This window comes from Poecilia reticulata, linkage group LG20, assembly GCF_000633615.1.
Source record: "Poecilia reticulata strain Guanapo linkage group LG20, Guppy_female_1.0+MT, whole genome shotgun sequence".
NCBI classification, from domain to species: Eukaryota; Metazoa; Chordata; class Actinopteri; order Cyprinodontiformes; family Poeciliidae; genus Poecilia; species Poecilia reticulata.
This window is the reverse complement of record NC_024350.1, coordinates 3,015,850-3,039,574: the sequence shown is the minus strand read 5'-3', so window position 1 is coordinate 3,039,574 and position 23,725 is coordinate 3,015,850. Positions and strand designations below refer to the sequence as shown.

Genomic DNA, 23,725 nt, shown 5'->3' with positions numbered 1-23,725 from the left:
AGCTCTGTGCTGCCTTCAGGAGAATGGGACATCAGAGCATCATCCATAAAACTTCACCCACATGGCATTTATTGTGCAAACCAGAGCTTTCAGTGGAAAAACAAAAGTTCCAGATCCTTATAATGCCATACAAATATGAGACAGAAACATGGATTATATCTTTATATAGACCTGTCTATTGATTTATAGATTAATAGTTTTACTGGACAGAAATTACAAAGAACAAATCTGGTTCTTAATCAAATCCTAATGAGTCAAATTGAAAGTGTCATGGAGTCATCAGACTCATGACATTAACACTGACATGAAAAATWATATTGAAGAAATAAATATATCAAATCTAATTAAAAACATAAATAAGTGATAAGTTCTTTACTGTTATGGTCTGTAAGATAYATTTATTCTCAGTACTAGATGTGGTCTCAACAAACCCATGACACTTCAATAATATTATTTTACCTTTTATCTGGAAATAGTGTCTGTTATTCTTGCCATACAGTTCTCTGTATTAATTATTGCTCGAAAGGTCATGCCAGTTTATTCCTCTGTATTTACTTTAGTTTCTTAGTTTATTCTTGCATTTTGTTCTTCATTCATTTCCATTGAGTTTCCTTTGATTAGTATTGTCCTCTCTTGGATTATTGCTATGTCCACTTTAGTTTCTTTCCTGTTGCTAGATTTATTTGATCGTTTATTGACCATCAGTAATATTCACTCATCACCTGCTGCGCGGACTAATTGTCACGTGTTTCACATCATGTGTTGATTTTTCACTGTTCAGCGTCGGATTCTCTGTTTTTATGGTACCGCCCACGTTGAGAACCGCTATTTTAGATGCATCTTTTTTTGCAGAAAACAACTAAAAAACCAATTATGTTACTTAAATTCAGTTGCCCACTCGTACAGAAGCATGACTTTATAAGTTCTGTCCTCCTGCTGAGAAACTGCAAGATCCCATTAGAGTATGTTTTTATGACCCTTTGTTCCTGAGTTTATCTTCACTTAACTGGACTGTTTCTTTTACGGTGCGTCTGAAAGTTTTGTGTTCTCTTGTCTCTCTTCCAAAGACGTCTTATCTTCATGGAGCCGCCCTGATTCAATGAAGGCTAAATACATATTTTTAGATGGACTGCTCCAGAAAAACCTCAAACGTGTTTGTCTAAAATGTGATTAAGTGTTAGAACGAGGCGCAGAATGCCAAATCCTAAACTGATTGACGAGATGAATTTGATCTTTGTTCAAGCTGTCGCAGTGTGCTTATGTTGAATGGGGAATGAGAAAAACGTTTAATGGTTTTAACATCCTTCTCCCGTAGGTCACAGGAGGTGTGATCCAAAATCATATCAGTCTGATCTACAGATGGAATATTGATCAAGTGATATGTTTTAGTGTTCTGGTGTTTTGGTCCAGTACAGTTGAGGAAATCTGCAAAACTTTGGGAAACCTGAATTTTATTAGTTTGCTTTGCTAAATGAGCTTTAAGAGTCAGAGTGACTTTATCCTTCCCACCTAACTCTGACCAGTGTCGAGGCCTGCCTATCACAGTTAGGCTTTGTTCCCCATAACAAGCCAATAAAAGTGTTGTGTTTTTATTCAGCAACTATAAGTCTGAAATCCAATTCGCTGGTCCAAGCAGCGATGCCATCCAGCAGTATTTTCTGATCGGAGCAGAAACTAGCTGACAAATCAAAGAATAGGCGGAGCTAAAATATTGGTCTTGAAAACTGAAGTGATCTAATGTATTTTGTAGAAAACCGGTCTAGTATCCTCAATAATAAGCAACTGCAGGGATGTATGAAACATAACTTTTTTCCGTATATGCTGTCTTAGAAATTAGGAAAAGTGGGTGGTGCTGTAATGTGCTAATTTTGTTCAGATGTCTTTCATTTGACAATAGTATAAACTTGAGCAAAAAGCAACAACAACAAAAAAAAACCCCATCAGAAACATGATTAATTGTTTTGGGACCAGAAACAAAATTACAAATCAACTGTGAGTTCCGCTTAATAATGCCAAAAAGTACAAAGGCAAAAATGTATGCCATAGTTTTTTATATTTTTAATTGTACAGAATTTGGAAAACTATATATCATTCTCCTTCGACTCTACAGTACTTAATAGTTTGTATTCAGCTTCAACAGCAAAAAAAAAGCAAATAAAATGTTGTATTTCACAGCTTGTTCCTTTGTTATTGTAAAGTCTAAATAATGATCCTAATCTAATTATGTTGATACAGATTGCCTTGTTAATTGCTTAACTTTATGTCGTACTTTTGTATTAAATTCAAAACAAACTCCAATTCACCTTTGCTTTGAGGCAATAACAGTGTAACCGCTTAGACCTCAAACTTATTTAAAAAAACAACTACAACATAAAAACCCATTAAATTACTTACGTATAATAAAACACGAAGTAAAGTATTAATTAACGCAAATTTCTTCTAGCTAGCGGCATCCAAAGAGTTTGACAAAAAAGAAACAAAAAAAAAAAACAGAAAAACTCGCCTGCCTTGACACAGCAGTATTTGGGGTGGCGCGGGTGACACCCGGGTGTTTTGCTCGGTAACATCCGCACAGAGATGGCAGTAGAGCCGTAGCTGACTGTGGGGCCTGTGCGGTGACCAGCAGCCCTAACGTTACCGAACCACGGACTGTAGGGAAGGACCGCAGCGCTAAAACAAGGTAAAACATGCCGTACTTTATGCTGCTAAGGCGTTCCGAGAGACTTTTTGACACTGTTAAACATGTTTTGGGGAAATATGTGCATCCCGGCTGCTGCTGGAGAACCGCTAACTTGGCTAAGTTTGTAACGTTAGCTTGCTAATACCCCTGTCCGTAGGAAACATTACTTCTAAAAAAGCAACAAATGCGCTAAATTATCACCTCAGCTACTTGTCAAAACATACAACTAAAAACGATAATTACCTGCAAACGACGTAGTTGTAAAACCAAATGGCTACAAAACAAGATGTTTTATGTGCAGCTTAGTAGCTAGCTTAACGAGCGCTAGCTACCAGACTTTAGCTTTCGCTGCAGATTACTTCCAGTACATTGCTTTAAAATGTTCACATAGTGCCAGACATATTGCTGAGATGTGCCATAAGGCAGGGGGTACACTTTGGCTGAGAAACAGTGGGTTAAGACCGGGAAGGTTCAGAGTCTATATCTGTGAATCACCGTGAAAAACATGTTTGGTGAACGTGCAAAGTTGGTCAATGTTTGTTGACCAGATTACTGTTTTGTGCCATGGTAAGTTGTTTTATATCCACGCAGGGCTCCGCAGCTTACGCTTTATCGTTTAAGAATTTGATTACGTTTTGACCTTTTATGTCAGTTAATCTTCACCCATATCTGTATTTTGTCAACCTCCCAACCTCCAAAGTTGTGAAGATTTGTTTGTGATTTGTTCAGATCCCCATTACCTGAGGCAGGTAAGCACTTGCCTCACCAGCAGCTTTTAAATTACACGCTGACAAACTCTTTGCTTTAGAGCCCATCTCTAGTGAACACAGACGGGAGTAATTATTTCTAACGAATGCACCGCTTAGAGATTTTTTTTTGCTACTGATTTCCAGTCACTTTCTGAAAATCTCTGACCCACTACTAAGTTTTTTTTTTTTTGCCGATTTGGATGTTGTATAGCCACAAATGCCAATAAAATACAACTCTTTTTCTGCATTTGGGTGAAATTAAAAACTAAATACGTAATGAGCCTAAGTTACAGAGCTGTAAGAAATAAAACCTGACTAAAAAAAAAAGTTGCATAAGTCTTTGTCACCATTTTACATTGCATTTTATAGCTTAACATTTTTTTCTTTTTTTTTTAATCTCAAGATATTCAATGTTTTTTCTAAGATCACTTTAAAATAAACAACAGCTTTGTCCAAGAGGAGAAAGCTCTGATTTACTGTTATGTACCAGCTTTGTAAATTATTTATCCATTTATTGTAATCATAACGGAGCCTTAAGCAGCCATTCTGTGGGAAATCAATTAATTATTTATATTGGGAGCAAAGGCAATGTCACATGTGCGAGAGCGAGAACCGCTGTGCTACACGGCTATGCAGTTAAACAGGATTTCTCAGTTATTTCAAAACAAAGACATGGTAACAGAGTTGACATTTTACGCTGCTTTTAGCATTTTATTACCACAGTTAGCAGTAATATCAGCGGTCCCTTAATCCTGCATGCGCTTTGAACAAATCAGGCTCTTTATAACAATTGTACAAAGAGCCCGACAACTTTCATTGTAAAGTGTTCAGTTTCCTGTTTTCTTCTGTTGTGGCATCCTGAAGTAACTTCAAACATGGCTCTGTGGAAAATGCAGTTTCCTTTCTAGAAGCCTAAAACAACTACGGTGTCTAGCTTCGTTTCTAAACGCGCCTGTGCTAATGTTGTTTTCTACAGCATCCTGCGCTGTTGTATTTTAGGTTTTTGTATGTCTAACTTGGCCTGGATGTGTTGATGGAACGTTGAAGGAATCGCTCCCAGGCGGATTGTCTTTGAGGAGAAACTGGAGCGTTCCTGTTTGCGTAGTCTCTTCTTATGAAAATACATCTTTAAGGCAAACAGAACCAGGGAAACATACTATTCACATAAAAACAAAGGACCAGGACAAACCTCCAACTTTATTTATTTCTAAAAAAAAATTTCTTTACAAATAAGATGTTGCTTGTGACTGGAATACACTTTAGCTAAATTTTCAGTCCCTTCATTTTTTTTGTTGCAATTCCTCTATTGTAGAATTTCATTCAAAATAAACAGATGCCTACTTTTTTTTGTGGTAATGCATAATTATGAGCTTTTTGCAAATTTTGCGCAAAAATAGTCAAAAAATTTGGATTTTATAGCTGCATATAATTTTTTTTCCCCTTATTTATTAAAACTATCATGTTGTGACAGTATAAGATGAGACGGATAATGTGTGGAAAAAATGGATCTCCTCCACCTTCTACCTGAGCTAATATTACCATCTGCAGAAATGCTTCGCTCCCGTTCTAAAACAACCAATCAGAGCCAGGAGAAGGGTCTTAATGCTGTCAATCATGCTTGTGTCTGCTGCTAAATGTGCTAACAGTGAAGGAACAACTGACAGTTGCAGAAAAACTGTTGATCCGCCATCATCAGTAGCTGTGCTAACTGGCATTAGCGTTGGTGGCAGGCCAGTTGTAGTGTAGCAAAATCAAAGCAGGAAGGGGTGAGCATGAGAGGGACTGAGTGGTATATTTCTCCACTTACTAGGAGTATAATGATACTTTTAAGAAATATGCTAAGATTTTTGTAAAATAAGTTACATTCTGTATCTTTAGGTGACTGTTAACTCCCACCTACAGGTGGCAGTATGTCTTACTTCTACAACTTATCACTTGATGTCAAGCTATAGTCCGTGATCGACATGACGAAAAGGTTCACACCGTCATGTAAGTGCAAATATTTCTAAAGTAGTGCCACAAAATCAGTGATTTTGATTGCAAAAAAAATCATAAAACAATTGCAAAATCCTGGAGGGACTCGGTTATTCTAATTTTATATTTGCTCTTTAGCATTTATTCCCTTTACAGTTGAGCACTGCAGAAGAAACTGATGCAACCTGTTAAGTTCAGCTTGGTTGAGATGCAATGCAAAATATTGTGAAAATGGATATGGAGGCAGAATCATCTCTTGGTGTTATCCAGACCGACTCTTTGTGGTTTTGCTGTTGGACTCGATGCATTTCTGCGCCTCCAGGCCTCCACCATCTCCCTGTCCAGACTGCGCCTTCCAAAGGTCAGCAGGTTTCCGCCCATTGCTGAGCTGGTCACCTAAAGTGTCTTTATCCCAAACAGTGCAGGGTGTTGTCCATTTACAGACTTTTATTTTTGGGATAATATTTAACCGCAGTACTTGTGTGTGTGTGTGTGTGTGTGTGTGTGTTTTTTGTGTTTTTTTTAAAGCTTCTGATTTTATGCCCGACTCCTGCTTTAGATAAACCAGAGTGCATGCAGCAGGAAATATAAAGGGCATTATGCTCGAGCGGTACCTGGCCTGGCGCTCTGTTTTGTAAGCAAATCCACCCGCACACCGCTGCAGTGATGACAGGTTAGGAAAAATCCACTGACCGACTCAAACAGTCGTCATCTTCTTTTGATTCGTTCATTTCCAGCATGCAGCCGTAAGGTGGCGGACGGGAAGCAGAGGAATATGAAATATTGGACTCACATTTGCGTCATTTGTGAGAAGGGAAGTGTCTTGCAAAACTATTTGCAGCCCTTGAGTTGTTTTGGTTTTTTTCCACATTTTATCATGTTACAGCAACAAACATGTATTTTATTTAGATTTTAGACAATATGCCAACACAAAGTACTGTATCATTGTTAGTAGTAAGTATGTAAGCTTAACTTGTCTCCATTTTGTCTTTTTTAAAATAAACTTCAACGATTTCGACAAACACTAAATAGTTCATGTCTAAGTGGAACATGAAGGATTTAACTTAAAGTATGCATGATGATCTGAAAAGTGTGGCATATTTTAGTTTTCAGCCTCTCCAGTCTCAAATTTATCACAACTTACAACAGATGATGTCACCACCATTTTTAAATTTTTTTTTCTCTGTTTCAAACTTCCTCCCAACTTTCAGTCTGACTTGAGTGGTGCACTCTTTACTTTTTTCTTTTTTTTTAAGCCACTGTAATAATGCAGCAGTCATCCAGCGAGGTTATGTGAGGGCATGGCCGTGTTTATCTTTTTCTGTGCGACTCCTTTCAGAGGGTTGGCGTTTGGGAAGAATATCATCGGCAACAAATTACGCCCATCTGATCTCCTGTAAACAATATTTTCTCTGCTCGTTGTTCTCATGTCCAGCCTACAGCTCAGGAACGACAGACATGGAAAGAACAAACTTTATTTTTTGCTTTTCGAAAAAGTTTTTGGATTTGCAACTTGAAGCACAAACAAAAGGCCAAGAAAGGCGCTACATATTTGTTTCTCTTGGCGCCAACATGTGACCCTTCTGGTTGAAAACAACTGCAGAGAGACAATGGCGAACTGAAGCAGACATGCCTCACATGCAAACCCCTTTAGCTCAGAGATTTTGGCGTTGTCTTCTTCTCACGCCGGCATGATATTGTGGTCGACTACAGGGCCGGATTTACAAGGATGTGGGGCCGTGGGCTGGAAACCGTGTTGGTGCCCAGTCCACTAACGAAAAATTCTTTCATTAATGCAAATTACAGACCATTAATTAGGGCTGTATAAATAAATCGATTCGGCGATGTATATCGACATTTTCCGCCCTCGGAAAGTATCGATTTTTCATCCGTGAGTATCGATCCGTTAAACCATAGGGGTCCATAGCCTTATAGCTCTTTTTAACGTCTAGTTTGTTACGGCGTAGCAGCAAGACTCCGCCTCCCTCAGTCTCACTTTCAACTTGAGCTTAAAGTGCACATTATAAACTACACACCAGTTTTCAAATTGTGTTAATATGCCAAGTATATTAACACAATTTGTTATGCTAAAATTAGTAAACCATATTTTTCCGAATGTCAGAGAAATATCAAAAGCGCCGCCATTCCCCGGCTTTTCCGATTATGTGAGAGGGAATGAACTTCCAAAAGTACAAAATGAAACATTAGATTCCTGTGTTTTTGGAAATGTAAAATCTTCAATAAATAATGATGGGCTGTATTTTGTTCCTGAGAAACGAAGTAAAGTTGTGCAAGTAACCGTGAAAGAGAAGCGGAACGGAGTAGCGGCGCGAACGGAGCAGCTGCAAAAGCAGTGAGATCGCGTAATTAATGCAAATTTCGACTGGTAGCATTCACTTCGTAATTAGTTTTTAGCTTAGCGGTTTCTGTTCTGTATATAAAGGATTACCTGAAGAATGAACAAGCGTTGATAATATCAGAAGCGGGCGCAAAGCGGCGCTGTGTTTTGAGCAGGAAGACGAAGAGGAAAAACCCCCAGCCGGAATCCGCGGCGCAGTGAGGATTTCCATGATAACAATGGCTGATCGATCATTTTAATTAGCAACAGACAAAGAGTATCAGAGACCGAGAGAACTATGAGATCCTGGCAGTCTGAGAGGCAGCTACTCAGAGATCCAAGCAGGGGAATAGCGGCGTTGTGTAGCTGCAGGGAGTTGATCACTACGGGGTGAGGGGGAGCCACAACTTAAGCAGTTAGAAGAAAGCAGCTTCCAGCCACGGCTAACTCCGGGAGCCAAGGTAGAAAAGCCTTTTTCCCCATAGTCCAAAAGACTGCATTTGTCCAAAAGAAAAAATATAAGTACAATCATTTGCATATTGAGAGTCTACAGAGGCTGATAATCTCACCACTCTGCTCCTGGATTACCGTTTAAACTTTTGAGTTTTATGTCAAATCCACATGAATTAAATGACAGAAACTAATTCTCTCACTGCATCTTTGATTCATTTTGCCCAGCTGCAGACTGTTAAGACTGTCCAATCAGAGTCGGGTATTGTGTAGTTGGTGCTTTTAATCAGTTTTCAGTTAACTAAATTCAAGTCTATGGAACACAAAATGTCACTAAAATCACTCTGTCCTTCTAAAATCTTTCAGAAAATCATAAAAATGCACTGAATCGTATCAAATTGTATCGCTCAACACATATCGTATCGTGACCAGAATATCGTATATTGCATCATATCGTGAAATTATTGTATTGCTACACCCCTACCATTAATAGTTTGAACTTTAAACTTCTTCAGACACATTGATACTCAGGAGGTGAGCAGAAGAATAACCAGGCCTTGTTTGTTCTGCCAGAGTGCAGCTGGATTTCTGAGTCCTGGATTTTGTTTGTCTTCTCGTGAAAACTACTCCACCGAATCGGTCTGAAGCCAGGCGAAATTCCTAATCGTACCTGGAGTATTTTCTGCTCTCTATACCGGATTACATAGAAATCCAACAACCTGTGATGGCTTTTGCGTCACATCACTTCCTGTTTCCACGGTCTGTGTTTGACCCGCACAGTCAAATATCAGCAAATCTTGCTTTTATTTCCCTGACATGTTTTGCTAATTCCAATTGTGATGAATTGGGGAATCAAAAAGGCCTTTTATTAAAGTTTTAAGTGTTTGCACTCTTTTATTTATCGTCTTGTTTTGCTTTTTCAGTTAAAATCTACAGGATTGTTGTGGGATTAAGTGTGGAAAGAAAACGTAGGCTATTATTTTAATGCTCCAATATATTTTTTTATATTGCGAAGTCCTGGCGTTTTAATGGGGGCGCATACAGTTTTTAAGAGGGACAGTTTGTTCCTTACTCTTATCTGAATTTGACTAAGCAAAGAAAAATGTATAAAGACACCTGCTGTTAGTTGATGAAGCCTACAGACCAAAAATGAGGTTGTTTTGATGCATCCAATTCACTTTGTTTTATCCTTTTTTAAGTTTTATTGCTTCTCTGATTTATTGTGATCTTGGTTTCAGTGCCGCCATGGGACATGGAGTAGGCTGAACAAGAGGGCCTAGCAAAACACATCTGTTGTGAGTATCCATCTGTTTATTACTCTAATAATAAGGTTACAACATAATGCTGCTTTTTTATGATTATCTTTTTTACGCTCCTTAGGATCAGTTTGAACTTTAACTGAAAACAGTAACGAGTAGATCCGATCGTTATTAGTTTTGGAGCCTTCCGCCCGGGTCTTATTTGTGAATTTGTGTGGAATTAGCGGTTGACGTCTCTGTTGTGTGTTTTCCTTTCGAAGGCTTTCCCACTGTGGTGAATGACATGGCCACGGCCTCATCGAGAGCAGAGACTAGCCATAACCACAGACTCACATCACAGCTCCATGCCATTGGTGAGTCAACGTGTTTTCGGCCGGAGGATCACCTTTCAGGTCTAATTTTTTTCAGTCATCTTTTCCTTTTTTCTTTTTCCGCCCTCTAGTTTCATGTGCCAAACTCAAGAGGAAGAAGAGCGTTTTCGGGGCGGCCATTTACGTGGAGGTGACAGCAGAGGGAGAGACCCGCCGCACGGCGAAATCTCACAGCTCCTCCAACCCGAAATGGGACGAGAGGCTGACTCTGTAAGCGCCGTCTGTTTACCCCTTTCTGCCCGACTCGCCGCGTTTGTGTGAAAACGATGTTCTGCAGCGTTTGAGCTCATGTAAAAACGCCATTAGAGAGGCAGAAAGATCCTTTCTAATAAGCTTGGTTTGTATCCCATACTGAGCGTTACATAATCAAAATCCAGCTTTTTCGAACAGTTTGTGAATTCCACGTAGCATCCGAGGAGGAAAACCCCCTCCGGTGGCTCATCTGATAATCATTTGAAAAAGCGAGGAAGCTGCCTGCAAGCACACAGACCTCTTTGTGTTTTCTCCCAACTAGAGCTAACAGCACAAACACTGCAGTTTCTCTTGCAGCGTCTCGACCGAAAGCCAGGAACGAATCACTGCAGACGGTTTCAACCCGGCTAGTTAGCGCTGATAAGAGTGGCCGCCGCAGTGCTCAGAATCTCGTGGATGTTTTTGCTCGCTCCTGTGGGTCCTTCTCGTGACTTTGAGGTTGTAATGCAAGATGTTTCCCTTTGGACCGGTATGCTGGGCTGTTCAAACAATGACCGCACTGTGTGCTGCTCGTTTTGTCCTTGTTTGAAACTCAACGACGGAGCATTGTGCCAGATGTGGATCTTATCATTTCTAGGGGAGGGAAATGTGAAAATGGAAAAAAAAAAATCTGTGTTTTTTTATTCATTTGTTAGGTGTTAAATTTGCTGTGCTGAACTTCAGTCGACTGAAGGAAAAGTCGTAAATGGCATCCTGATTAAAGTGTATGAACTGTTTGTCAATAACAGCAGAAGTGTGAAGGTTATCTCCAAAACCTCCTTTTTGTTTAACTTATTACATTCACCGTGTACTTTTTTAAGCTTTTTATGTGTTTTAGAATTATATATATATATATATATATATTTTTTTTTTGTAGGACTGTAACGCCACACACGCAGGTGGATTTCAAAGTATGGAGTCACCACACCCTGAAAGCAGACGCTCTGCTGGGCAAAGCTACGCTGGATCTCATTCAGGCTTTGGAGCGGCATGACAGAAAATGTAAGATTATAAGATGCATAGACGTAAAGCTTTAATCAGTTTTAGGAAAATAGTGCTTATGAAAAAAGCAATGTCTGATTATGCAATGATAAACTCTACAAAATACTTAGAATGTATCCTTATAATGAACTAAATTATTAACTTTCCACTTAGATGTTTGGCCATTATTGTCATTGCATCCAAAGTTTTACACTGACTGTATTTTATAGCTCCAAATAACTAGTAGTAATGCATATAATAATAATAATTATAATAATAATAATAGTAATGTTATATGTTTTATGTAATTTCAGCATCATTTAGAAAAATCTTTAGTTTCTATTTTAGATTAACACAATGTGTTTTTGTCTTGCATGTTTGTTTAAATACTGTGGTATTTTATCTCACCATTAGAATATCATAGATGCATCTTAAGTAAATGGCAATTTAGATTAAAGATGAAGAGTGGCAATTAATTGCTTCCAAGGAACAGAGATGGGAATAAGGGGACTATTGATCAATCGGTGCAGCGATTTCCTCAATTTTGAATGACTGGCAATCGGCTGACGTTTACATGTGAAACTGTTCTTATCCACAAATGTTGCCAATTTTGCAAATATGTTGCTATTTCCAGTTTCAGACCCAAGTGAAATCAGTTATAACACCTGACGGTGTCATTTATAAAAAAACAAAGGAAAAACAATCTGTATCGAAAAAAATCAGAATCGGCATGTCAAGCTTTTTAAAGCTTGCTGACCAGCCAGAAAAACTTCTGTCGGTGCATGAATGTATTTAATTGTATCGTTTTCTTTATTTTCCTCTCTGACTGTGATCTTTCTCTCTGCCTGTGGCCTCATTTGTTCTCCACAGTGGAGAATGTGAAGGAGGTGCTGAAGCTGAGTATGGAACAGAAAGGGGTTTCTGTGCCTGTCGGCGAGCTGACTGTGTACCTTGATGGCCTGACTGTCACTGACCAGGAGGAACTGGTGCCGCTGACCAATGGCAACACAGCAAATGGCACCAGTGAGCGCACGATTTATTTATATTAGCAGTGTGCGTGTGCGTGTGTGTGTGTGTGTAGTCCATCAAGAAAAAAAAAGTTCAGTTTGAAGCATATGTAGTTAAATATATTCAAGATAATACACTTTTTAATGGGAATGATCTGCCATATAGTCTGTTCAGCATAACATGCCCACGTTAACATTCTTTTTTTTTTTTAAAGGTTTTGTTGGCTCTAGTGGCCTTTATTTGAAAGTAGTTTGACAGGAAAGAGGGTTATGAGAGAGGGGGAAGACATGCGGCAAATGTCACCAGGCTGGGGAATCGAACCTGCGACCACCGAAATGAGGACTAAGGCCTCAATACATGGGTTGTGCTTTTGCCCCTGCGCCACCACAGCACCCCGACATTCATTTATTTTTAAATCTATTTTCCAGAAGTCCAGCAGAATGGTGATGCCATTCATGAAAACGGAGACTCCTCTTCCTCTTCTTCAAGGGCTGCAAACAGGTAAACTCATGAAACAGTCAATTTTATATTTCTTATGTCAACGTCTTAAAAATTAAATAAATGATTGGTCTTCGTTGTACTTGAACATTGTAAAGATCTGTTCAGCAAGTTAAAGGGGTAATATTAAGTATTTTCCAGGTACATATTGCCATTTCATAACAAGTAAACTTCAGTTTTTTAAATAAAAAATTCTATATATTATCACTTATTTACTCAGAACTTACTGTTTTAAGTATTTTTTATGTAGCTAATGTGTGCTGGTAAAACATAAACCAGTCTATTGTAAGGTTGCCTACAAAACAGATCCTTCTGCTTTGCTTTGAGATTTTATTTCTGTCTTTCTGTAGCCACGTCTTTGCCTCAAACTGAACTCTGAGTGTGATTTCTTTTTTTTTTTTTTTCCCCCCTTTTTTTTTTTAAACAATGTGTACATTTATACTTCTGTTGACCTTTTTAATGGGCTGCAACCACAGAGGGGAATAGTTTGTGTCTTGGCATTGTTTGCCTTTACAAGGTGCTTAAAGCAAAAGCCAAAAACACTGCAGTACACAAACTTGTCATAAAACCCAGAGAGTTATTGCTCAAAGAGATTTAAGGAGAAATAACTGGTTTAATCTTTAAAGCAAAACCAACATAAAGTAATGCTAATTAATGTTTATTTTCCTTTTTAAGCACCGTGAATGGAACAGACTTGGGTCAGAGGTCAGGCTCCTGCTCAGCCTCCAGCGGTGCAGATGGTCCGGTGCCTTCCAGCCCTGCCCTCGATCACACCACCGCTGTGATCAACGGAGATCCGACCCCCAACTCCACCCCGGTGCACCAACCTACAGACAGCGGCCCAGACACCAGAATGGGTGTGTTTACTTTCTCTCTCTCTTATGGCAACAAAATTGGTCTTTACCGGTCTCTTATTTTTCCTCTTTTTTTCTCTCCATCTTGTAATAATCTGACTTTCTCTTTAATTATTTTTTTTGTTGCATGTACCTATTCTGTTTCCAGGAAATGGATTCATTGTTCTTTACGTTTGTGTTCTTCACGGTTCATGGGGTTGAAATGAAGTGTAAAGAAGAACAGTTGATTAATTTTCATTAAGTGAGGCCTACAGTCTCTGCTGCTGTCAGCACCTTTGTCCGAACACCCAGGAGATGCATAAAGCAAAGCGGAGCAGAGCGCAGTATGCTGCAGAGCTGCTCTCAGCTGAGGATGATGAATGAAGGTTACTTCTTTTCAACAGAAGAAAAAAGCTACGTTTACCCTGTTTCTTCAAGAGAACAACCCACACTTTTCTGATTAATATAGATCGTTACTGTTAATCTGATCTCCCATTAAATGCCGGTATGGTTTAATGCTCTTCTAGTGCAGTGGTTCTTAACCTTTTTTGAGGTACCAAACCCACCAGTTTCATATGCGCATTCACTGAACTTATCACTGTAGTGATAAATAAAATATGATTTACCCCCCCTCCACACACCCCAAATTCAAGACATTAAGTCTTCTTAAAAGGTAGAGTCTCTGAGAACAGTTCTTCATAATATTGTCAGCGTTTTCAGCAAAGTTGAGCTGACTGTCCAGGAACGACCCAAATTTGCCACAGTTTCAACAGATTGGCCATCGAGAGAAACTAGAACCACTTTAAGGTATTGTTTGGATCATTTAATTAGCTCTGCATTCTTAAGAGAATGAAACATTTATAATAAAAAAGACTTTGCGGTATTCTGATTTAGTAATGTAATTATATTAGTTGTTACCAGCCCCACGCCACTAGAGGTAGTAGCAACCCCAAAAAGATGCGACTAAGGAGCAGATTTAGAAGTACACCGAAAACTACAGAATTTGGTAAAAACGGTGAGTTTTGCTGAAGTAAATAAAGACACAAGCTCAAATCCATGCTGAGAGTGGAACTCCTTCAATCAGTGCTCCTCCGCAGCACTGATTGGCTAAGCAATGTAACGTGATCCTCTGCAGCAAGTGATGGCAAAGCGSCGCGTCATCACGACTTTACACAAGTGTGTCTTTAACTCCGCGGCAGAGGCTCCGCCGAACCCCTGAGACCGACTCATCGAACCCTTGGGGTTCGATCAAACCAGGTTAAGAACCACTGGTCTAGTGCATTAAATCTGTTGGTGTAAACTGCAATGCAGTGAAGAAATGCAACCTTTTTCCCTTTTTTTCAGAATAGTTAAAAAAAAGTGTAATCTCTTTCACACTTCCACATGATAAGAACGACTTTTCATGATTAAATGTGGTGCAACATGGATTTTACCAAACAGTTTGAGCAATATTACTCTTTTTTTATTTAACAACATTCAACGTAGTAAAGACAAAACCTTTATGCAAAAAATATTATTCTTGATTAAAAATTAATGCAGCGTTTTTGTTGCATAATAAGCAAAACATTCTTCTGGGACGGACGTAAAACGGCTCTCTGGACTCATTCCAAAGACGGACACTGGTTGCTGAGTTCCAGTTATGGTTTGTGTGAGTTATTATCTGAGACATAAATATTCCTGTAATTGTTTAGGAATAAAATGTTTACCCTGTGGTATATTGAATGCTCAGTCACTCAGTTCAGTCCAGAATACCTCGATCTGAACCCAAAAACCTTCCTACTTATATGTAGTCTCTACTTCTGCTTCTTTCTTCGTGAAGTGGGGCCAACACAGGATTTATGTTGCAGTGACTGTGTACTTTAGGGTATTTACACAGCTCTGCCTAAGTTTGCCCTCCATATCTGAATTTCTCTGTTTGTACCTCTGTCTTTAACTCTCCCACCACATTGTCAGCAAAAAAGTTTGAATTGCTCACAAAACCTTCCCTTTCCTTCTCTTTTTCTCTTCATGTTAAAATCTCTCCTGCTGCTGGACTTTAGTGTAATGTCTCCTCCCCGACTCTTTGCTCTTTCTATTGTGACAATGAATATTTGCTTTAAATATTTGGAAAGCTGCAACGTCTACAACTTCTATCTAAATAGCGACGCATGTAAAATGGGTAACACAACAGCATTAGTGTTCTTGTTGAGCTTAATATGAGATACTGGCATGTATTAACTCTTATCTATCATTATCTGCATGCAGCAGCATTAAGTACTCACCTGACATGGTTTGTTTGGAAGAAAATCACAATTTAGTTTTGGCCTTTTGGCTCTGACTAATTGCTGAACAGAACAGTCTGTGCAGCTCGGCTCAGCAGCAGGTCTCCCCTTGTGGTGCCTTTAAAGGCAACTTGGTAAATCACATTACCACACCTTCAAGGGGCAGTATTTTGTGGAATTGACAATGTTTTTCTTGGCTTTACATCATGTTACAATGTTATTCCCTCATCAAAAACATGTGCCTTGATTCTTTTGTGCATGTTTGAGAAATCCTTTCATCTCCCATGGCAACCGTTCAGCTATGCAAAACGCCTCGTTGGACATGGCTCCGCCTTTGAGGATGTAGCTCCTCCTTGGCAAAAATGTTAGCGAAGCGATGTTGTGATGACTTCCTGAAGGCGATGTTTCAGAAAGAACAGGATTTACTTGAGGAGACCAAAACCAATTTCAAAACGCTGAATTTCTTTTAAGTCGCATTTGATATGTAAAGCATTTTTATAACAACTGAAGGCAACATACTTGCTTAACTACCTGGAAAGTACATAATATATATCATGCTGGTTTGATCTCTCTATGATGTAATGAAATGGGAAGTTAAATTAAAAGGAGGCTAAGTGGATTGGTCAAAATTCATCTGAGTTCGAGTGATTGGTCAAAAAAGAAGGAAATTCAGAAATCGTGAAAGTGATTGGTCAGATGTGCGGGAAAGTTGAGGTGATTGATAAAACATTGCAAGTCCGTGCAAAATTTGCCAATAATGATTGGATTTGCAGTAATAATTGCAACTTTCTGGAGTGATATGACATTTTTAAAAAATATTATGCAAACAGCTCTCTCATTTAAAACATTGAACTTTGTAAACTATATTAACGTTCTTTTTCGTGTAACCCTTTTGCTTCTTTTTTGTATTATTAAAGCACAAAGTAAAAGGCAGACTTGCTCCTTTTTTTTCCTTCTTAATATTCTACAGTAAACGGGGAATCCTCTGAGACCGTTCTCAGGCAATCTTCTGCTTCTAGAAGGGAAACGCAGCCCTCTGCAGGTGAAAACGAGGAGAGCTCTCATGATGCTGCACCGCCAAACGCTGAAACATCACCAGCCAGCACTTCCCGGCCCCCTCCGGCTCCCACACCTTCCTCCACCTCTTCTCCTGCTGCTAAACCTGCCAGCGGCGCCGCTCCCTCTTCCTCCGTCGCCGCTGCTGCTGCTTCCACCACGTCAGCCTCTGCAACCCAGGGAGCACCCACCGTAACAACGTCCTCATCGTCGTCGTCCTCCTCCCCAGCACCAGGAGAAGTGGGGGCTTCAGGAGCAGGCAGTAGTAGCAGCTCAACAACAACAACAACAAATACTGATGGGGTGAAACCCAGACAACAGGTTTCTAATGCTCCAGCAGGAGACCCTCTACCACCAGGGTACAAAAAAATAAAATAAATGTGCTCAACAGATTTGATAACCTTCCTGATTCAAACTTCATGTCTTTGGATGTGTTTCAGGTGGGAGCAGAGAAAAGATCCACATGGGAGAACTTACTATGTAGACCACAACACCAGAACTACTACCTGGGAAAGACCACAGCCGCTTCCTCCAGGGTGAGGGACCGCCGTTTTACCTCAGACTTTTTCAAGACTGTATAACTTTGCAAGGGACGTCTGTTTTAGCGTTTTCAGTTTTAAAGCAAATGTAAACATAATTCTCTGTTCTTGACCAATGACTGTTGGCATCAACTCAAAATTCACCAGTTAGACTCCTACTTGCTGATTTCAGGGTGTCTATGCATCCTTTAAAAAGTCTTACATTTATCTAAAATTAAGTTCTTAAAATGTTTAAATGTATTTAAAACAAAGGTGGCTTCAAATACATTAATCACAGGTCTTAAATGTTGTTGTGACAGGACTACCTATTCTCAAATATTCCATGTAGTTTGCTGCTGCTTCCTCTTCTTTCAGATTTTCTTTCCAAAGATATCAAGAAAAACACTCATTTGTATAAACTTTGTTGTTTTGTAACACTTTAATCTGACACATGTTGACCATTAAAGAAGAAAATATCCTTCAGTTCCTCGATTGACATCAAAATAAATTGGTTATAACATTATCTCCATTTATGAATCAAGATGTATCTCAAAACTTCATCAAGATTTTACTCAATTCTTAACAAAAGTTCAACAGATCTATGAGTTTTTGATTATGTGTTTTTGCCTGAAGAAAAACTTTTCCGTTTTCATTGATTTGCCAAAAGAAGAAAATCAGATTTTCCTTGGATTAATTTTAAGATCTTGTCGAGAATTATTGGAGCATTATTAATGAGAATCATTCATTTCAAAAGTGAATCTTTTATTCTCTAACTAGACTCCATAAAATGAACGATGCACATGAAATCACCGAGCTACATACCGTTCGGTTACTTGGACTCGCGTTTCTGTGCTTCTGCAACTCAAGCCTCCTCTGTTTGTTGCCAGCTGGGAGCGCCGAGTGGACGATCGGGGTCGGATCTATTACGTGGACCACAACACCCGGACCACCACGTGGCAGCGGCCCACCATGGAATCGGTGCGCAACTTTGAGCAGTGGCAGAGCCAGCGCAGCCAGCTGCAGGGAGCTATGCATCAGTTTAACCAGAGATACCTCTACTCTGTAAGCAACAGTTTCTGTCTTCCTGCTCTTTCCTTTTTAGTCAGTTTTCTTCATTTGGTGCTGGTGGCAAGCTGAGGTTTGAACCTAAGCATGACAAGTGTCTGTGAAGTTTTAAATTTGATTTCCTGATTTGATTTTTTTGTTTAATTAATTTACCATCTCCTTCTCCTCATTGGCTCATTCAGTAAGACGAATAATAGTTCCATAATTGTTTTTTCTGTGAAAAATATAAATGTTTATAGAGCAGATTTAATTTAACATTAACTTGGATCTTGATTCGCTCTTTTTAAGATTTCTGCACTCTGCTGAAAACACAAAGCAGCTGACATGAGTCGTACAATGATAGTCAGCAATATTATTTTTATTTTTTTTCTATTTTTGAAGGGTTTTTTTATTTAACATTCCTAAAAGAATTTGTCTTTCTTCTTGTATCTTGAATGGAGTTTAATGCATATTGCTCACTTTCAGGCATCTATGATGTCTGCTGAGAATGATCCTCTTGGCCCTCTACCTCCTGGTTGGGGTGAGTTTATCATTGATCTGCAGTATGATAAAGTTGTTAACTTTACAGTCCATTAATATAAACGGAGACTGGAGACAATAGCTGCATTTCCATCACAAATGTATGCAAAATTTTGTCGATATGACGCTAATGTCAAAAAAATAACATTTTGCAATTGTGTTGTTTACATTAAATAAGAAATGCAATTAAAATTGCATGTTAAGTTTGTTAATTGAGAAACATACTATGACATTATCCTCCTACCACTTCCTGTTGTCGTCTCTGTAGTTTCCGCCAGTGGTAACATCTAGTTGATGTGACGCGTGTGATGCAGAAAAGTGTTTCCATGGTGGTTTTGTGAAATACACTAACTTTGATATAGTCACAAAACCAACTCATTCTAGTGCAAAAACGGTTTATCGAAAAACATTAGTTTTTTTTCAAATTTTTTGTATTTCCATTTAACGATTTCGTAATTTCAATTTGTGCAATTATATGGTCAATGGAAACGCAGCATCTAACACTTTAGCTGCTTTTTCTAGTGAGAACTGTTTGCTCTGACCGTAATAAAGAACTCTGTAGCATCCTGTAAAGTTCTGTGCCAATAATTGGATTATACATATTCTAATCTAATCTAACTTTAATGTCGTTATGTGTCATGACTACCTGTAGAGAGGCGTGTGGACTCCAATGACAGAGTTTACTTTGTGAACCACAATACCAAGACAACACAGTGGGAAGACCCTCGAACCCAAGGGTGAGTGCAGAGAAAATAGAAACCAGATGTGGATGGTGCATGCAGAGTTATAATGTGGTTTATGGAAAATAAAAGCTTTTCCATACATCCTGTTATGATGTGTAACGTTTTGGTTTGGCTCGTCTGATCCGAAGCACCCACCAGGTTTCATCTTGTTTTTTTCTTCTATTTATTAGTGTATTTTGTTTAGTCATTCATTTGACAAGTTGATCTTACTAATTTACCGCTTTGCGGTTTTATTCTTTTATAAAGAGTTTTTATTCGCAGCCCTTTGGCAACAAAGGTTGCTTTGTTTACGGTGCGGCCCTTGATAAAATAAACTCGAACTGAATATATATGTACATGCAGTATACATTTGTTTTGTACGAAGGTTTTCTAGCCACTGGCTAATTTGCAAACTCCATTCTTGGTTGGACCTTTTTTTAAAAGACAGCAAAACTAGAAATGTATATGTATGAGGCTTAATAAATAAATATATATATATATATATATATATATATACACACACACACACACATAATGTGTGTGTGTGTTCCTTTGCAGGCTACAGAACGAGGATCCTCTGCCTGAAGGGTGGGAAATCCGGTACACGAGGGAAGGAGTTCGCTACTTCGTGGATCACAATACTCGGACCACCACTTTCAGCGACCCGCGCACTGGAAAGTCTTCTGTGTAAGGGAGATTCTCATTCATCATGCTACGTTTGATCAGTCACCCCATGAGCTTCGGCTCTGTGTGTGTGTGTGTGGGGGGTGGTGGGGGAGGGCGCGCGTGTGTGTGTGCGTGTAGTTTACAGATTGGATGTTCTCTATTAACTGTATGAAATCCTAAAACAAATCTTTTCCTGAAGTGACACTTTTCTTCTGAAACATTTTTCTGCTCAGCACCAAAGGCCCACAGATTGCATACGAGCGCAGCTTCAGGTGGAAGCTCGCTCACTTCCGTTACCTGTGTCAGGTCTGTGTTTTCTTTTTGTTGCATCTCTGTTTGATGGCATCGTTTACTCACTGATGCTCATGCTGTGATTTGTTCTTCAGTCTAATGCTCTGCCGAGCCATGTGAAGATCACCGTCTCCAGACAGACGCTGTTCGAAGACTCTTTTCAACAAGTAAGAACTTCAGCCGGCGTTTTCTCCTCTGACAAAAGTTATATTATGTCATATTTGTGCTAGGGATGGATGCTATGGCTTTAAAACACATTTATTTTTGCTCACTTTCTTTAAAAAAAAAATTGTATAAAATATTTTTAAAAAGTAACTTTTATTTCATCCAACCCTTCTCTGAGCTGTATGACTGAATATTAAGGCCGGACTGTGAGAATTTTTGTTTACTTAAGAGAATACAGGTCCTTCTCAAAAAATTTGCATATTGTGATAAAGTTCATTATTTTCCATAATGTAATGCTAAAAATTTTATTTTCAATGCAGCAGCTATCAGAAGATTTTGGAGCACTTCATGCTTCCATCTGCTGAAAAGCTTTATGGAGATGAAGATTTAATTTTTCAGCATAACCTGGCACCTGCTCACAGTGCCTAAACCACTGGTATTACTGACCATTGTATCACTGTGCTCAATTGGCCTGCCAACTCTCCTGACCTGAATCCCATAGAGAATCTGTGGGATATTGTGAAGAGAAAGTTGAGAGATGCAAGACCCAACACTCTGGATGAGCTTAAGGCTATCGAAACATCCTGGGCCTCCATAACACCTCAGCAGAGCCACAGGCTGATTACCTACATGCCACGCCACATTGAAAGCTGCAAAAGGATTCCTGACCAAGTGTTGAGTGCATAACTGAACATAATTATTTGAAGGTTGACTTTTTTGGTATTAAAACACATTTCTTTTATTGGTCAGATGAAATATGCAAATTTTTTGAGATGGGAATTTTGGGTTTTCATGAGCTGTATACCAAAATGATCTGTATTAAAACAATAAAAGACCTGAAATATTTCAGTTGGTGTGCAATGAATCTAAAATATATGACAGTTTAATTTGTATCATTACATTATGGAAAATAATTAACTTTATCACAATATTAAAATTTTTTGAGAAGGACCTGTATAGTCACAATAGCAGAAAAAGATGGAATTCTTAAAATCTTAAAATTGCGACAAAACAGTTTTAATGAGCAAAGGTTTAGCGATATAGGAACATGATGTGAGCAGCTCAGTGTGTGTGATTCTTACTTCAAAATAGACAGTTTCTTTCACAGTAATTTCAAAGATACAGATAACTTGATGCGTTAAAAGATTAAGTATTTCTTTTAAATATGATCGCTAAAAGTTAGACTGAGGTATGATCAAAGTAATTTTTTTGCGTTGTAGCTCTCGTAAACTTAGGACTTTTTTCTTAAAAATAGAATGGAATCTTAGCTTGGCTCTAATATTCCAGAGTTGCAGAATTGACCAGAATTCAAAGTCCAAATAAGCAGAAGCTGTAAAACCCACTTGTCAAACAGGATGGCTGGACTATGGAAACCCAAGGAATGCACTGGTGTGGGGGAAAAAAAAGTTCAGATTTTCCAAAAAATGAAATCTTCAAAAACCAAAAAAATTTCATAAATCGATAAGTCGATTTATTGTCCAGCTAGTAAATGATGTGTTATCTTCCTGTCTGTTTTGTTCACTTTCAGATCATGGCTCTGAAGCCTTACGACCTACGGAGGAGGTTGTACGTCATCTTCAGAGGCGAGGAGGGTCTGGACTACGGTGGCTTAGCCCGGTAAGCAGAATGAGTTTAGAAACCGCTCATGAACAGATTTCACCTTAAATCATTCACTGTTCTGCATTCGTTTTCCTCCTCCTCCTCCTCGACGTCTCTCAGGGAGTGGTTCTTCCTCTTGTCCCACGAGGTGCTGAACCCCATGTACTGCCTGTTTGAGTACGCAGGAAAGAGCAACTACTGTCTGCAGATCAACCCGGCGTCTGCCATCAACCCAGATCACCTCTCCTACTTCTGTTTCATTGGCCGCTTCATCGCGATGGCACGTTCGCCTAACAAACCCACCCCGACACGCCACCGCAACTGCTTTCAGTCGTTCTGTGCTAAATAAAATGCCGACATTGTCCAAAACAAGCGGATGTATTTCTAGGGCCGGTTAGCGTGCTTAACTGCTAATCTCTCCCATTGTGTCTCTGCAGGCACTTTTCCACGGAAAGTTCATCGACACGGGCTTTTCTTTGCCGTTCTACAAACGAATGCTGAACAAGAAGCTCATCCTGAAAGACCTGGAGTCCATCGACCCGGAGTTCTACAACTCTCTCATCTGGATCAGGTGAGCTGTGTGTTTGCTCTGCGGCGCTCACTGTCAGTAGCACTCATGTCCTCAGAGGTCATGGCTGCAGAGCTGACATGCATCAAGTGACTTTGAAAGGAAGTTTAAACAAAGTTTGTTTGTCCTGGCTTTGTTTTTTCTTCCTGAAAGTGTGGATGTTTTTTTATGTTTTTGTTTTTTTTGGAAATCTTTTAAATAAATCGTCAAAAGATCGTTTTCAAATCTAGAAGAAAATAAGGGATATCAAACTTTATGTTCAAAGGTCTAAATCTGATTTGTGGATAAGGTTGACGGTTTAGAAAAACTAGGAATGGGCTATCCATCCATCCATTTTCTGCCGCTTATCCGGGGTCAGGTCGCGGGGGCAGCAGCTTCAGAAGGGAGGCCCAGACTTCCCTCTCCCCAGCCTCTTCTTCCAGCTCCTCCGGGGGAACCCAAAGGCGTTCCCAGGTCAGCCGAGAGACATAGTCCCTGCAGCGTGTCTTGGAGGAGGCCTCCCGACGTGCCCGGAACACCTCACCAGGGAGGCGTCCAGGAGGCATCCTTACCAGATGCCCAAGCCACCTCAACTGGCTCCTCTCGACTTGGAGGAGCAGCAGCTCTACACTGAGTCCCTCCCAAATGACCGAGCTTCTCACCCTATCTCTAAGGGAGAGCCCCGCCACCCTGTGGAGGAAACCCATTTCGGCCGCTTGTACCCGTGATCTTGTTCTTTCGGTCATGACCCTAAGCTCATGATCATAGATGAGGGTGGGAATGTAGATCGACCGGTAAATTAAGAGCTTCGCTTTTTGGCTCAGCTCTCTCTTCACCACGACGGACCAGTACAGCGCCCGCTTCACGGCAGACGCTGCCCCAATCCGCCTGTCGATCTCCCGCTCCCCTCTTCCCTAATTCATGAACAAGATCCCCAGATACTT

The 23,725-nt window shown here is 39.6% G+C and overlaps 1 protein-coding gene across 1 annotated transcript in view; it reads left to right on the top strand.

Moving 5' to 3' along the window:
• Positions 1-2,535: 2,535 nt before the first annotated feature.
• Positions 2,536-23,725, top strand: part of wwp1 (WW domain containing E3 ubiquitin protein ligase 1) — a 29,219-nt gene continuing 8,029 nt past the window's right edge. Inside the window, exons 1-19 of the mRNA XM_008438311.2 lie at positions 2,536-2,680; positions 9,430-9,486; positions 9,711-9,803; positions 9,893-10,031; positions 10,930-11,054; positions 11,904-12,056; positions 12,470-12,542; positions 13,215-13,396; positions 16,604-17,048; positions 17,130-17,225; positions 18,095-18,269; positions 18,738-18,792; positions 19,444-19,528; positions 20,072-20,200; positions 20,413-20,485; positions 20,566-20,637; positions 22,164-22,252; positions 22,355-22,514; positions 22,672-22,805. Coding sequence (XP_008436533.1) covers positions 9,734-9,803; positions 9,893-10,031; positions 10,930-11,054; positions 11,904-12,056; positions 12,470-12,542; positions 13,215-13,396; positions 16,604-17,048; positions 17,130-17,225; positions 18,095-18,269; positions 18,738-18,792; positions 19,444-19,528; positions 20,072-20,200; positions 20,413-20,485; positions 20,566-20,637; positions 22,164-22,252; positions 22,355-22,514; positions 22,672-22,805 — 2,255 coding nt within the window. The 5' untranslated portion in view covers positions 2,536-2,680; positions 9,430-9,486; positions 9,711-9,733. The remainder of the gene's footprint in view (positions 2,681-9,429; positions 9,487-9,710; positions 9,804-9,892; positions 10,032-10,929; positions 11,055-11,903; positions 12,057-12,469; positions 12,543-13,214; positions 13,397-16,603; positions 17,049-17,129; positions 17,226-18,094; positions 18,270-18,737; positions 18,793-19,443; positions 19,529-20,071; positions 20,201-20,412; positions 20,486-20,565; positions 20,638-22,163; positions 22,253-22,354; positions 22,515-22,671; positions 22,806-23,725) is intronic.